The sequence below is a fragment of the Nomascus leucogenys genome, unplaced genomic scaffold (genome assembly GCF_006542625.1).
Source record: "Nomascus leucogenys isolate Asia unplaced genomic scaffold, Asia_NLE_v1 Super-Scaffold_285, whole genome shotgun sequence".
Lineage (NCBI taxonomy): Eukaryota > Metazoa > Chordata > Mammalia > Primates > Hylobatidae > Nomascus > Nomascus leucogenys.
The window spans coordinates 1,810,381-1,822,687 of record NW_022095770.1 but is presented as its reverse complement, the minus strand read 5'-3'; the positions used below and the strand labels follow the sequence as shown (position 1 = coordinate 1,822,687).

Sequence of the window (12,307 nt, the reverse complement as noted above, 5' to 3'; positions counted from 1 at the left end):
AGGGAGGCCAGTGAGGAGGCTGTGGCCACGTGCCCATAGTTAGGACCAGGAAGGAGTTATGGCTAATGCAGTGTCCACGGGACGCATTGTGAAGGGGGTGAGGGACAGAGGAGGCCAGGATGACCCTTGGGCTCCTGGCTCAGCTTTCCAGGTTCTCCGGGATAAAGGGCAAGGAAGGAGCAGACCTGGGAGGATGATGGGAGCTCTTTTGCATGGGTGGATTGAAGGAGGTGATGTCTGGCTCACAGTTGGCAATGGGAGTCTGAGGCCAGGAGGGACCTCAGTGGAGATTCGAGTTTGGGCGTTATCAGAACATACGGGCAACTGTAACCACGGTTATGTCCTGGATGACCCATGGGGACAGTGAAGAGGAAAAAGAGAAGAACAGCCACACCAGAATCCAGGAGGCGAGTCAATGTGTAAGGAGTGAGCAGAGCAAGAAGAGGCTGCGAATCAGAGCAGGGGCAGCCAGAGGGGCAGGGAGAAAGCGGGAAGCGCAGAGAGAGAAGGGGCCAGGTTAGTGCAGCGGCCAGCCAGGGAGCTGGTCCCAGGAGTGGTTGGGAGTGGCAGGACCTAGGGGTGGGCTGGGGAGGACATTAGGAGTGGATGCCTCAGGCCAACAGGGAGCCATTTGCCTGAGAAGAAACCTCTCTGCAGGAAGTAGGGAGGCAGCAGGTGGGGGCTGGGCCTCCTTCTCCCCAGATCACCCCTTCACTGGCCCCTTGCAGCCTGCCCCGGAGGCATCTGTACTTTTTGCCCATGTTTCACCCTCCCTTGACTCTACTATCAGCTGCTGTTCTCACTGAACACCCTAATCTGCAAGGCTGTTGAACTGGCTCACGTGCCCCTGCGCTGCCTCTGGTGTGTTCCCTCTGTCCATGCCTGCTGGACACCATCGTCTGTGAGCTGCCTGTGTCCTCTGTGTTTGCCGTTGTTGTGCCTGTGTGCTCAGATGGCCCATGCGCCTGCATCTGTCCTTCCTAGATAGGAAGCTCCCCAGGCTTGTCCTTGTCTGAATTAGCTGCTCCGCCCAGCTGTGTCCCCCACACCCCCTAAACCAGGCCCCTAGCAGAGGCCACCTCAGAAACCAGGCCAGAATCAAAAATATGTTTGCAGAAAGGCAGGAAACTTTATTGAATAATCTTTTCTTTGGGGTAGAGAAGTTGAGAATCCAAAGAGTATCCTGGTCAGAGAGGAGAGAGATCCAACAGGAAGAGAAGAGCACAGAGGGCCCATCCTCAGGAGAGAGTCAGGACGGGGGGTCCTGAGAGCAGAGGGACTGAGCTTTGGGCCCAGCAGCCCCTCCTGTCTCCTGCAGGGAACTGCCAGCTCTCTCCTCCTCTGGGTGCTGAAGACAGAAGGAGGGGACGCCAGGCAGATTTAAGGCCTACGGACATCAGAAGTGCGGCGACCAGAGGCATTAGAGGTGGTGGTAACAGAGGCACTAGAAGTCGTGGTAACAGAGGTGCTACGGGGGCTGACGCTTCCTGGGAAACAGGAGACAAGACACGCTCAGGCTGGAGAAGACCCACCTCAGAACAGGGCAGAGCCCCCCTGGAGGGCTCACAAACTCCTCATTAGTCAGGTGGTACGTGGATGGAGACTCTTTATTGTCCCCAAAGACGGCTCTTGCCAAGACAGCCCAATAGCTCTATGGGGCAGAGCCATCAATTTCAAAAGGAAAATCAATGAGCGAATGACCACTTCCACCCCAGCTCTCCCCGTCCCTACACTGGAGAGCCCAGCACTGGCTCCCTCCCTCCCCGCCAGCTCCCACCCCCATTGGGGCAGTGAATGGGAGCCTAACTCCGCCTCCCCCCACACCATGGGGCTGTTCCCTTACCTGCTGAGGAAGGGAAACCGATCATCCTGGGAGAGAGGAGAGAGGTGGCCATGAGCAGAGGGTAACTGAGGGCAGGTGCTTACCTGTTCCTCTGGGGGAGTGCCTCAGCTTATCATTTCGAGCTCCTGGGCTGGACTCTAGTGCCTCCTAGCTGTGCCCCTAGCTCAAGGGACAGCAGCATCAGGTGCCCACCAGGACTGTCTGTCTTTCCTCTCTATCTGTCTGTCTGAGAGGTCTCAAGGGGTGATTTTATTAGCCACAAGATTCAGGATGTTTGTCCTCCCTCTGGATTGCCCAAACCCGCACCCCTCCACCTGAGCCCTGAGTCACAGGGGTGGCTTGATCTCTGCAAAGGGTCTAAAGTCAGTTAAAGCACCATAGTAATAGCTTTGTTCAGCTGAGCTGAATCCAAGCTCATATTTTTCCAATATCAGATGTTCCCTCCATGGTCTCTATTCCCTCCAGTCTAACTCGGAGGCCCGAATTAGAAAGTTTACAGGTGTTAACCCTGCAGCCTACCAAGGAAATGTCCCCATAAAGTCAGATAGTGAGGGGTCTCCTCTGTGACTTGTGGGGGTGGATGTCTAAGGCCCTGCCTGCTCTGACACCCACGGGTCCTGCAGTCACTATCCTAAGAGGCTGGAGAGGACCTACTTGGCGTCCTGGCCCTCTAGCAGGCTGCGGTAGGTGGCAATCTCCTGCTCCAGACGTGTCTTGATGTCCAGCAGCATCTTGTACTCTTGGTTCTGGCACTCCATCTCGCTGCGGAGCTCACTCAGCTGGGCCTCGATGCTGCTGATGAGCCCCTGGATCTGCTGCAGCTGCAGGGCGTAGCGGCACTCCGTCTCTGCCACTGTGTTCTCCAGCCCGGCTTTCTGGTGGAGCAACAGAGAAGTTGTTACAGGTGGAGCCAGGCCAGAGGGAAACCTAGAGGTGGTGGCCACTGGACAGGAGGCCACAGGCATACCATGCTCAGCTGAGACTGCAGCTCAATCTCCAGGCCCTGGAGTGTGCGCCTGAGCTCCGTGATCTCTGTCTTGCTGGTCTGAATCATGGCAGTGTTGGTAGACACCTCCTTGTTCAGCTCTGCACTCTGAAATGCAATCAGGAAGAAGGTGGTGGGGAAGCTCAGCTCAAGCAGCCTGACCAAGAGGCTGTGTCCGCCCAGCTCCCCTGGCTATATGGGGTGGGCTATGTGGGGTGGGAGGGCCAGGTACCTTGGCGTGGAACCATTCCTCAGCATCCCGGCGGTTCTTCTCCGCCATGGCCTCGTACTGCTCCCTCATCTCTGCCAGCACGCGGGTCAGGTCAATGCCTGGGGTGGCATCCATCTCCACATTGACCTGGCCGACCACCTGGTTGCTGAATTCCTTCATCTCCTGTGGAGATGGGAAAGGAAGAGGCGTGAGGCTCCTCATCCTCCCTCTCCTTGGCTCTGAGTGCTGGCAGAGTGTTCTGGAAAGTGTTTCCAGGTCCCACAGTGGAGGACTGTGTCCGGCTGCAGGGGAGGGCTCCTCCTTCTCACTGGAGGTGGTTCAGCCCAGGGCAGCTGGCAATCCCCACTCACCTCTTCATGGTTCTTCTTCATGTAGGCCAGCTCCTCATTCAGGCTCTCGATCTGCATCTCCAGGTCAGTCTTAGACAGGGTGAGCTCATCCAGCACCCGGCGCAGGCCATTGATGTCGGCCTCCACACTCTGGCGCAAGGCCAGCTCATTCTCATACCTAAAATAGTAAAAAAATTAAATGTTTCTTGAAAAAGCAAGACATAAATGATATGAGACACTCTCCCTACCCCTGCACTAGACTCCAATACTTTCAGACCTTCACTCCTGGGATGCTCCAATGTCATTGGTCAGATGAGGTTTTGTCTAAACTAAGAGACTCCTGGGAAAGGAGAGAGAGGGGGAAAAAAAACTCACTTGAGCCTGAAGTCGTCCGCAGCCAGCCTGGCATTGTCAATCTCCAGAATGACCCGGTTGTTTTCAATGGTGGCAGTCAGGATCTACAAAATGCAGAAGAAGGTAACCTCTAGGGTATGGGTGTCCAGTCTGTTGGCTTCCCTGGGCCACATTGGAAGAAGATGAATTGTCTTGGGCCACACATAAAATACGCTAACACTAACGATAGCTGATAGGCTAAAAAGAAGTTGGCAAAAAAAAAAAACAAAAAAAAACTCATAATGTTTTAAGAAAGCTTACAAATTTGTGTTAGGCCTCAATCAAGGCTGTCCTGGGCCACATGCAGCCCACCGGCCACAGGTTAGACAAGCTTGCTCTGGGGGGTCCACGTGCTTGAGGAGGTGGCCTGGGAAAACATGGGCAGGACCTGGTTCCCATGGGGCTCTGCCTCTAAACTGTCCTGTGAGCTGGGACAAGGCATTTCCCTCTGGGCCTCCATTGCTCTTCTGTAAAGTGAGGAGTGGGGCTGCATCCCCTCCAATCGTTTCTATCACTTTAATATTCCGTGTCTGAGCACGCTGGGGGAGATGCAGGGAGTGCATTTCTGAGGAACGACCTGCTGAGAACATCTTTGGTTTGTCATGCCTCAGCAGCCTCAGACTAGCACCCTCCCTAGGCCACTGTCTTGAGATCCCTCCCCTGAAAGTCAGGAGGGACTTGGCTTGGTGCCACATATCTCACAATCACTTTGCTGGAGCTGACCTCCCAGCTGAGTGGAGGGGAAATCCAACAAATATTCCCATCCGTTTGAATTTCTTGTCTAAACGTTTTTATTCCAAAGCACTGAAAGCCTGCTCCACGTGGCCAGGACTCAGCCCAGGCTGGTAGATTTCTGCTCCAACAGGCTGGTATCAAAGCCCAACAGACAGGGCTCGACAAAGGGCACCCAGGCTCAGCACTGCCTAAGCCTCTGCCTCTCTCTCCCCCAACTTGGCCATTGCCAGTTGAGAATACCAGTTTGAATGGGTCCCCTACAAAGTAAAGAATTATTCCCAGGGCACTGAATGAACACGACTCTCTTTCTCTGTTGATTTCATGCATTCTTGGTGGCTTTTAAACCTGTCACGTTTCCAGATAACTCAGTAGGTTAGGATTATAGAGATCGAGTCATGAATAACATAACTGTCTGGAAAGCAGTAAAAAAAAACTGACATGAGTAATAACAATCATAAAAATGAATAATGAGAGAAAATGCATTTGGGGAGTTGTGGCACGAGAAAGCCCATCAGAGGTAGAGACTCTTGGTAGTAAAAGAGTAGGCTTTTCCCCTGCGAGAAGTTTGTGAATTCCGTCCACACCTAGTCCCCCACAACACTGTGTTTCTTGGCCTTGGAGGCTCTGCCCTGCATGGAGGACCCCTCCTCAGCTTCCAAGGGCTCACCTTGTCCCGGAGCTCTTCAATGGTCTTGTAGTAGGGGCTGTAGTCCCGCTCAGGGCTAGCTGGGCTCTGCTTCAGGTGCCATTCACGGATCTTCACCTCCAGGTCGGCATTGGCCTCCTCCAGGGCGCGCACCTTCTCCAGGTAGGAAGCCAGGCGGTCGTTGAGGTTCTGCATGGTGATCTTCTCATTGCCAGTGAGGAGGCCGCCATCGCAAGCACCAAAGTCAACAAAGCCACCAGCAAAACCCCCACCAAAGCCACTTCCAAGGCCACCTCCATAGCCACCTCCAAAGCCACTACCAGCCCCTCCACCAAAACCACAGCTCACGCCACCTCCGTAGCCCCCAGCTGATCCCCCGGAGACAAACCGAGTTGAACAGGTAGAGACACCTCGGCCTCCTCCCAGCTGGCAAGAGCCACCCCCGAAACCACCGCCATAGCTGGCGGAGGAGCTCTGCAGGCGGAGGCTCATGGTGAGAGCAGGATTGAGAGCAGATGCAGACAGAAGCTTGCTTGGCCTGGGCCGAGGACTGTGGCTCTTCCCCGGAGTGGACACCTTTTATACACCTCCATAGGGGCTGGATGTCTTCTCTCCTCCCTTCCCCACCCTCTGACTTGGTGCCAACTGCACTTCTGTTTCCCACAAGCTTAGTTACCTCTGCTCTCTCCAGGGTGAGTTGTGCCTTTTGGGGGTGGCTTTTTTTTTAATCCTTAACAAAAGGAATGATTCAGAGGGGACAACACTCTGCCTGAGACTGCCCTCTTGACAAGTGAATTCTGTTTCACCTCCACTTAAGAAGTTCACTGTGGAGGCTCTGAGCCCCACCCAGTATTAGGACAGGACCTGAGATGCAGAGGCCTGCCAGGAGCTTCTGCGAGGAAAGTGGTGGCTGCAGAGTAGCTCTGTGCTTTCAAGGTCACCGTAGCCCTCGACCTTCCTTTTTTCTATACCTAAAACTTCTGACTGGGATGTCCTGGATCCTTCTGAGCACTTCATCTACTCCAGGGGCCCCAGCAACTCTGATGACAAACTTCGCTTGGTCCGATAGAATCAACTGCCTTGAAAGTATTTAGACTGAGAAAGAAATAGCTCCAAGGCCATCAGAAAAAGTCACAGTGACAGAGACCTTAAGGAATCGTAGGGACCATCAGACACAGCTGTGGAACCTCAGGCATGGAAAGAGGAGGTGGCCCTGTCCATTATCATAGCGAATATTGTCAGAGCCCTCACCACAGGCAGGAACTGGGTGAAGTTACTTTACACTCATCATCTCATTTAACCTTCATGGCAGCCCCAGGAGGAGGGTCCTACTATTGCCCCCATTTACACATGAGGAAAATGAACCTTAAGGGCAGAATCAGTACTGAAATCCAAGTCTGGTTCTGTCTGACGCTAAGGTGCATTTTTTTAGGTACATTTTTCGTACAGTAAAATGTATAGATCACGTGTCCAGCTTGATGTCATGCACGGATATGCACGACCTGTGTAAACACCACCCAGGACATTCCCAGCGTTCCGTAAAGGTCCTTGTACCTTTTCCCAGTCAATTACCTGACTCCACACCCCTGATGTAACCACTCTTCCAACTTCTGTCTCCACAGACAGGTTCAGAGGTCCTCAGCTAGAGGCTGCTTTGCTCCCCAGGGGACATTTGACAATGTCTAGGAACATTTTGGTTGTCACAACTTGGGGGTACTACTGATAGCTAAACACCAGGGATGCTGCTAAACATCCTATAGGGTGCAGGACAGTCCCCGCAGCAAAGAATCATCAGACGCAAAATATCAATAGTGTTGAGGTTGAGATGCCTGGGTCAGTCTGGTCCTTGGGTTGAATCACTCCATTACACTGACTGCTTTAGGGCACAGCCACATCCAGGAAGATGGCCCTGTAATAAGGTGAGCGGGGTCCTTTCTAGTACGCCAGTCATATGAGGTCTGTCCCAGCCAAGAGGCCACATAAGAGGATGTGACACAGGACCCGAGGCCAGGGTCTCTGCTTAGGATCCTGAGATGTGGCTGAGAAACTCAGGGACTGTGTAAGAACCCTGCCAGAGGCAGCTTCCCCATTCAGGCAGGGAGAAAAGGACCTCAGATGGCATCTGTGAGGCCAGGATAGAAGGTCCTCCATTCCAGGGCTGACAACGGAGGACCCTGAACTCCGACTCCCAGGCCCCACTCACAAGCGGCCAGGGTTGCTGCGATGGCATCTTGGGAGCAGCTTTCTGGCCCACAGCAGCTGCAAAGGTCTGGATGATACCATGCCAGGGGCTGGGTGGGGTGGCACAGGCATGAGGTTCTCCTGGAACCCCCTTCACTGATTCAGCAAGATCAGAAAGGAGAAATCTGAGTCAGGGCTTTCTGGGCCTTTGTTTTCTGGGGTAGAGAAGCGGGCCTGTGCTTCACACAGGTGTATCAGCAGGGACAGAGCCAGGGCACGTTGCCAGTGTTCTAACAGCCTGGCAACGCCAGGGATTCGGGCTGACCCCTGACCCTGCCCGGCCCTCCTGCCCAAGCTGGTGGCTCAGCTCTCTCTCTCTCTGAAAAGGGGTGATTCAGCCCAAAGCAGGAGCTCTTGCTCTCTCGGTAGAGGATCAAAACTGACAAGAAGGTGATTAATGGAACCTGCCAGGCCTGGGGTAACAATGCCCCAAACCTCCCAGGGCTGACAAGCAGGTTCAGGCCAACGCCTCTTAGAGTAACAATGCCGCAGATCTTCCAAAGCCCCAGTAACACAAACACGGAGTGGCCCGTGACATTCCTTCCTTCGCGGGGTCAGGGCACAGCCTCTCCCCGCTTAGCGGGGACTTGTAATGCCTTGACACAGGACTGCCTTCCTCCAACCTGCAGTGAATCCCAGAGCCCTCTGGGAGGAAGTTGGACAGAGATCTAACCAGGGACCCATCTTTTTTCCTATTTCCACCCTGGTCCTAATGGAAGAAGGAGAGAGCGCTGGGGCTGAGGCACTGCTACCTCGTCTTAAGCTTTCCGCTTTGCTTTTTGGCAAAAACGACAACAACAACAACAAAAAGAAACCCAATGACTGCGGTCTCCTCTCAAGAACGTTTCAAGGGAAGGAGCAGCAAAACTGCATTCATGAGTACCCCCTGCAAGCAAGGCTGGGCTTAACACACTGTCACCAAGTCTCACAACGGGAGAGGGTTTAAATCAGCCCCATTTTATAGATGAGGCAGCCAAGGTTCAGGGAGGGAAAGTCACTTATCCAAGGACACCAAGAAAGCAAGATTTAGACCTGGCCTCTGGCCTTCTCTACCCTGATGACATCTCAGCAGCCTTGCTGTGAATTCAGATGTATGATCGCTGAATGTTTTTAAACTCTTGTAATTCCGTGAGTAATAAGGGTGCTAGGAGCATCTTTGTTCTAATATTTAGTCTTTAAGCCCAGTTTCTCACATAGAACTTTTACTACCTTAGAATCTCCTAGTGAAAGGAGCATCTTCTGTTCTAATGAGGTGATTCTTGGTGAGCTCCCAGAGGGAGGCTGGTCACCGCGAAGACTTTCAGCCCACCCCATCCCTGGTCCTCCGGGAACGGGAGAAAGGCCGGACACGGAGTTTGTAATTGACTATGGCTATGTGATGAAGCCTCCATACAAATCCTTGAACTATGGGGTTCAGAGAGCTTCCAGGTTGGTGAGCAAGAACACATCCATGTCCCAGGAGGATGGTGCACCCCAACTTCACAAGGACAGACGCTCCTGCTCTCAAGACACCTCTGCACCTCGCCCTGTGTATCTCTTCATCTGGCTGCCCATTTTTTCCTTTAAAATACCCTTTGTCATAAATTGGCAACAATATGTATACTGCTTTCCTGGGTTCTGTGAGCTGTGCTACCAAATTATTGAACCCGAGAAGGGGGTCATCAACCCCTTGTGGTGATTTGTAGCCAAGTCAGACAGAAGTTGTGGGTCACCTCAGGACCTACTCTTTGCAGTTGGCATCTGAAGTTGGCTGTGGGGGCAGCCTGGTGGGACTGAGCCCCTAATCTGTGGGGTCCGTGCTAACTACAGTTAGTACCAGAATAGCATTGACTTCTAGGACACCCAGTTGGTTTCAGAGGATTGTTTGATAGGAGGACACAGAACTGTTCTATGTTGAGCATGGGTATAGATAGGAAAAAGTAGGGGTTCTTTTCTATATTCACATTCTATATATGTTAAAAGATTATAATAAAAATAACACCAGCTAACATTTATTGAAGCCTGTATTAAACACCACAGATGTAATCTCATTCGGTCCTCAAAGCCACTCTATTGTTTTTATTATACCCTTTTCTCAGGTGAGAAAGCTGAGGCCCAGAGAGGTTAAACACATTTCCCAAACTCGAAAGTGCAATCGTGTCCATGGTAAGCCCCTTTCAGGCCAGTGCTGGCACCATCTCCATCCAAGCAAGGGTATCTTCTCTGGCCTTTCCCTTTCTCAGGCCAACCTGTCTCCCCAGGCCGGGCCTGTGGACTGTCCTGCTTCCCGCCCGTGGGAGTGCTCATTCAGCACAAAATTGTTGTAGGAACTTTCTCATCCAGCCCCCTCATGTCACCTGTGGGGAATCTGAGGCCCAGAATGCCAAGGCCCAGACTACTGAGGCCCAGGAATAAGGGGAATAAGGGGGGAAAAATGCATGAATTTCCAGCTGTACCACCAGCTCATCATGGGCCTTACATTGAAATGATTTCTAAGTTTCCTTCAGCAGGTTCTTTCTGAGTCGCTGATTCTCAAAGATTTGTCCACAGTCATTAGATTGTTTATCTGCAGAGGTGAGGCTTCAACCCTGTCGCTCAGATTCTAATCTGGAATTCCTTGCTTGGATCAGGCACCTCTCTCCCTGGACTCCATAGGACCCAGAATCCAGGACGACCGACCAACCTCAAAAAGGGTCTCAAGGCTCCTCCACAGGGAAGAGGCCTCTCCTGAAAGGCAACCCCTCCCCAGAGAGTCACCCCAGGCCCTCTGGGCAGCTCCCACTCCTCAGAGATGCCTGCTTGGCACAGCACCACCCAGAAGTCTTTCAAGGCTAAGCCTCAATGCCTTAGGCTCTTGCATTTCTACAGCACCCAAATTTTTAAAATCCCCTTTACACCACCACTGGCTTCTCAGATACCCAGTGAGCTCAGCAAGGGCTTTGGACAAGATAGACCTGAGTTTCAATCCTCCATCCACTACCAACTCGCTGTGTAATCTTGGGAAAGTCACCCAACCTCTCAGTGCCTCAGTGGTCACCACTGAAAAATGGGCACTAGATGAGTTAATATTCCAGGCTCCTCAGATACCTGAGACACAGGAGGTGCTGGGCAGGCAGGAGGTTGCTACTGCCTCCCTTTTACAGATGAGGAAATGCAAGCTCAGCATTGCTCAGTGACCTGTCAGAATTCCTCTGAGCCTCCACCCGGCAGGGACGCATTGCTTTGCTTCCCTTCCCTTTCTGGTCTCTACTGCCAGCATGGTGCCCAGCAAGCAGGCAAATGAGAGGAGGTGAATTTCCTAGTTTATTTCTCCCACTCCATCTCAGGTTCCCTGACGAAGGGATCTTTGCTGAATATACCCCCAAATCCTGCTCCTGGCACAGGAAAGCTCAGGATAAAAGCCTGAGATGCTGTTTCAGGGATATTTTGTCCCCTGGCTTTAGGTGAGGATTGGCAAAGATGAGTGGTGTCCAATGGGGTCACCCCAGCTCCAATTCAGGAGAGCCGCAGGTGGTAATAGGAAAAAAATGTCAGGAGAAAAGCTGTCTGCTCCTTATTTTCCCCCTGTGCTGCTAGCTGCCCATGGAGGGACAGGTGGCCAGGTGGCCACCAGGTGGGCACATGCCCAGCATACTGATGAATGTCTAAGACAGGAAAAAGCAAAGGAGAAGCAAGTTCACGCATTAAACAAATATTTATTTAGCACTCGCACTGAGAATTCAGCAGTGAAGACAGTGAACACAGTCCCTGCTGTCACAGGCTCCCTTCTGAGGTCCCAGGATACAGATTGTCTCATAGAGACCCTCAGGATCATCTTGTCCAGCCAGACTCCCAATTGAAAAGTGGGGAAACTGAAACCCAGAGAGAGGCAGGGGCCAGCCACAGTCCTCAGGGAGATAGCAGCAAGCATGTCTTATGGCTGGTCTAAGAAGCCCAGCCTGAGCAGAGGACACACCCAAGGCCCTAATCTCTGGTCGGAAAGCCGCCCTCTCTCTGTGGGGAGAAGGGAGGGGCATCGCCCACTGCCTGCTTCTCTGATTGGCTGGAAACCAAGCCTGACCTCCACCCAGGGCAGTCAGAAGGTGTACCCTTGCTGCCCAGAGACTACTTAAAGGCTCAGCAGGGCATGAACCATCCCTGGATGCGGGTGTCTCACTCCAGGGTCCGGCTGGGGACAGGATTTGGCAAGTTCCAAGGATTTCTCTGACAGCCCCTCCAGGCATCCCAGGAGAGCAGAAATAGGTACTTCAGGGAGATAGGGGATTTTCCTCCTACCCCTAAGCCAGAGTCTGGCCCAGAGAGAAGGCACGCTGGACGCAGCCCATAGGCGAAGTCATCTTGCCTCTCTGCACCTTTCACAGAGGTTGTTAGTTTTGGAAATCAAAGGCTGAGAAAACCCTTTGCTGGCTGCTTGGAAGGCCTGAGACCTCTTGACAGAGGCCTGAAGGCCAGTGAGGCAGAAGCAGCAGCCAGGCCACCAGCTTCCACCGGCAGGGACTGAAGAGAGGTGGGAAGGAGACTGGCTGTTCCCAGGACATGGGGGATCTGGCAGCTAGCTAATGGTTTGGATGTCAGGGTGAACTTAAACCACAGCATGAGAGACTAAGGTTAGAAGTGAGGACAATCTTTCTGATGTTAATGACTGTATGGCATTTGGCATGCTGCCCACAGACGTTAAAAAATGGGTTTCTGTCAGGCGCAGCGGTTCACTCCTATAATCCCAGCTACTCGGGAGGCTGAGGCAGGAGGATCACTTGAGGCCAGGAGCTGAGACCAGCCTGGGCAACAGAGCGAGACCTGGCCTCTTAAAAAAAAAAAAAGATGGGTTTTAGATTTTTAGTTAGCATATCTCTTAAGAAAAGTGCTGCAGCTTCTGCACCTCACGACTTAAAGGGCAAAGCGAGGGTCTGGAATCACAGCGACC

General features: G+C 52.7%; 1 protein-coding gene across 4 annotated transcripts; it reads right to left on the bottom strand.

Annotated features, from left to right (window-relative positions):
• Positions 1-1,105: 1,105 nt before the first annotated feature.
• KRT13 (keratin 13) lies at positions 1,106-5,711 on the bottom strand. 4 transcript variants are annotated; one of them, XM_003279429.4, is made up of 8 exons: positions 5,185-5,711; positions 3,765-3,847; positions 3,411-3,567; positions 3,061-3,222; positions 2,811-2,936; positions 2,498-2,718; positions 1,844-1,869; positions 1,106-1,487 (listed from the first exon to the last, which is right to left on the bottom strand). In XM_003279429.4, the coding sequence occupies exons 1-8, from the start codon at positions 5,653-5,655 to the stop codon at positions 1,381-1,383; spliced, it is 1,353 nt and encodes a 450-aa protein (XP_003279477.1). In that variant the 5' UTR covers positions 5,656-5,711; the 3' UTR covers positions 1,106-1,380. The 4 variants fall into 4 exon arrangements, with proteins under 4 accessions (XP_003279477.1, XP_003279478.1, XP_030664056.1 ...); XM_003279430.4 differs by lacking the exon at positions 1,844-1,869; XM_030808196.1 differs by lacking the exons at positions 1,106-1,487; positions 1,844-1,869 and having other exon boundaries at positions 2,379-2,718; positions 5,185-5,364; positions 5,552-5,711.
• Positions 5,712-12,307: the final 6,596 nt, after the last annotated feature.

Bases quoted from the DNA above. Each gene is read 5' to 3' on its own strand.
- KRT13 (XM_003279429.4), bottom strand. From the start codon at position 5,655: ATGAGCCTCCGCCTGCAGAGCTCCTCCGCCAGCTATGGCGGTGGTTTC. The intron at 3,223-3,410 runs GTGAGTGGGGAT...CCATCTCCACAG, and splicing joins TGAAGAAGAACCATGAAGAG to GAGATGAAGGAATTCAGCAA. The intron at 1,870-2,497 runs GTAGGTCCTCTC...CCTCTCTCCCAG, and splicing joins CTAGAGGGCCAGGACGCCAA to GATGATCGGTTTCCCTTCCT.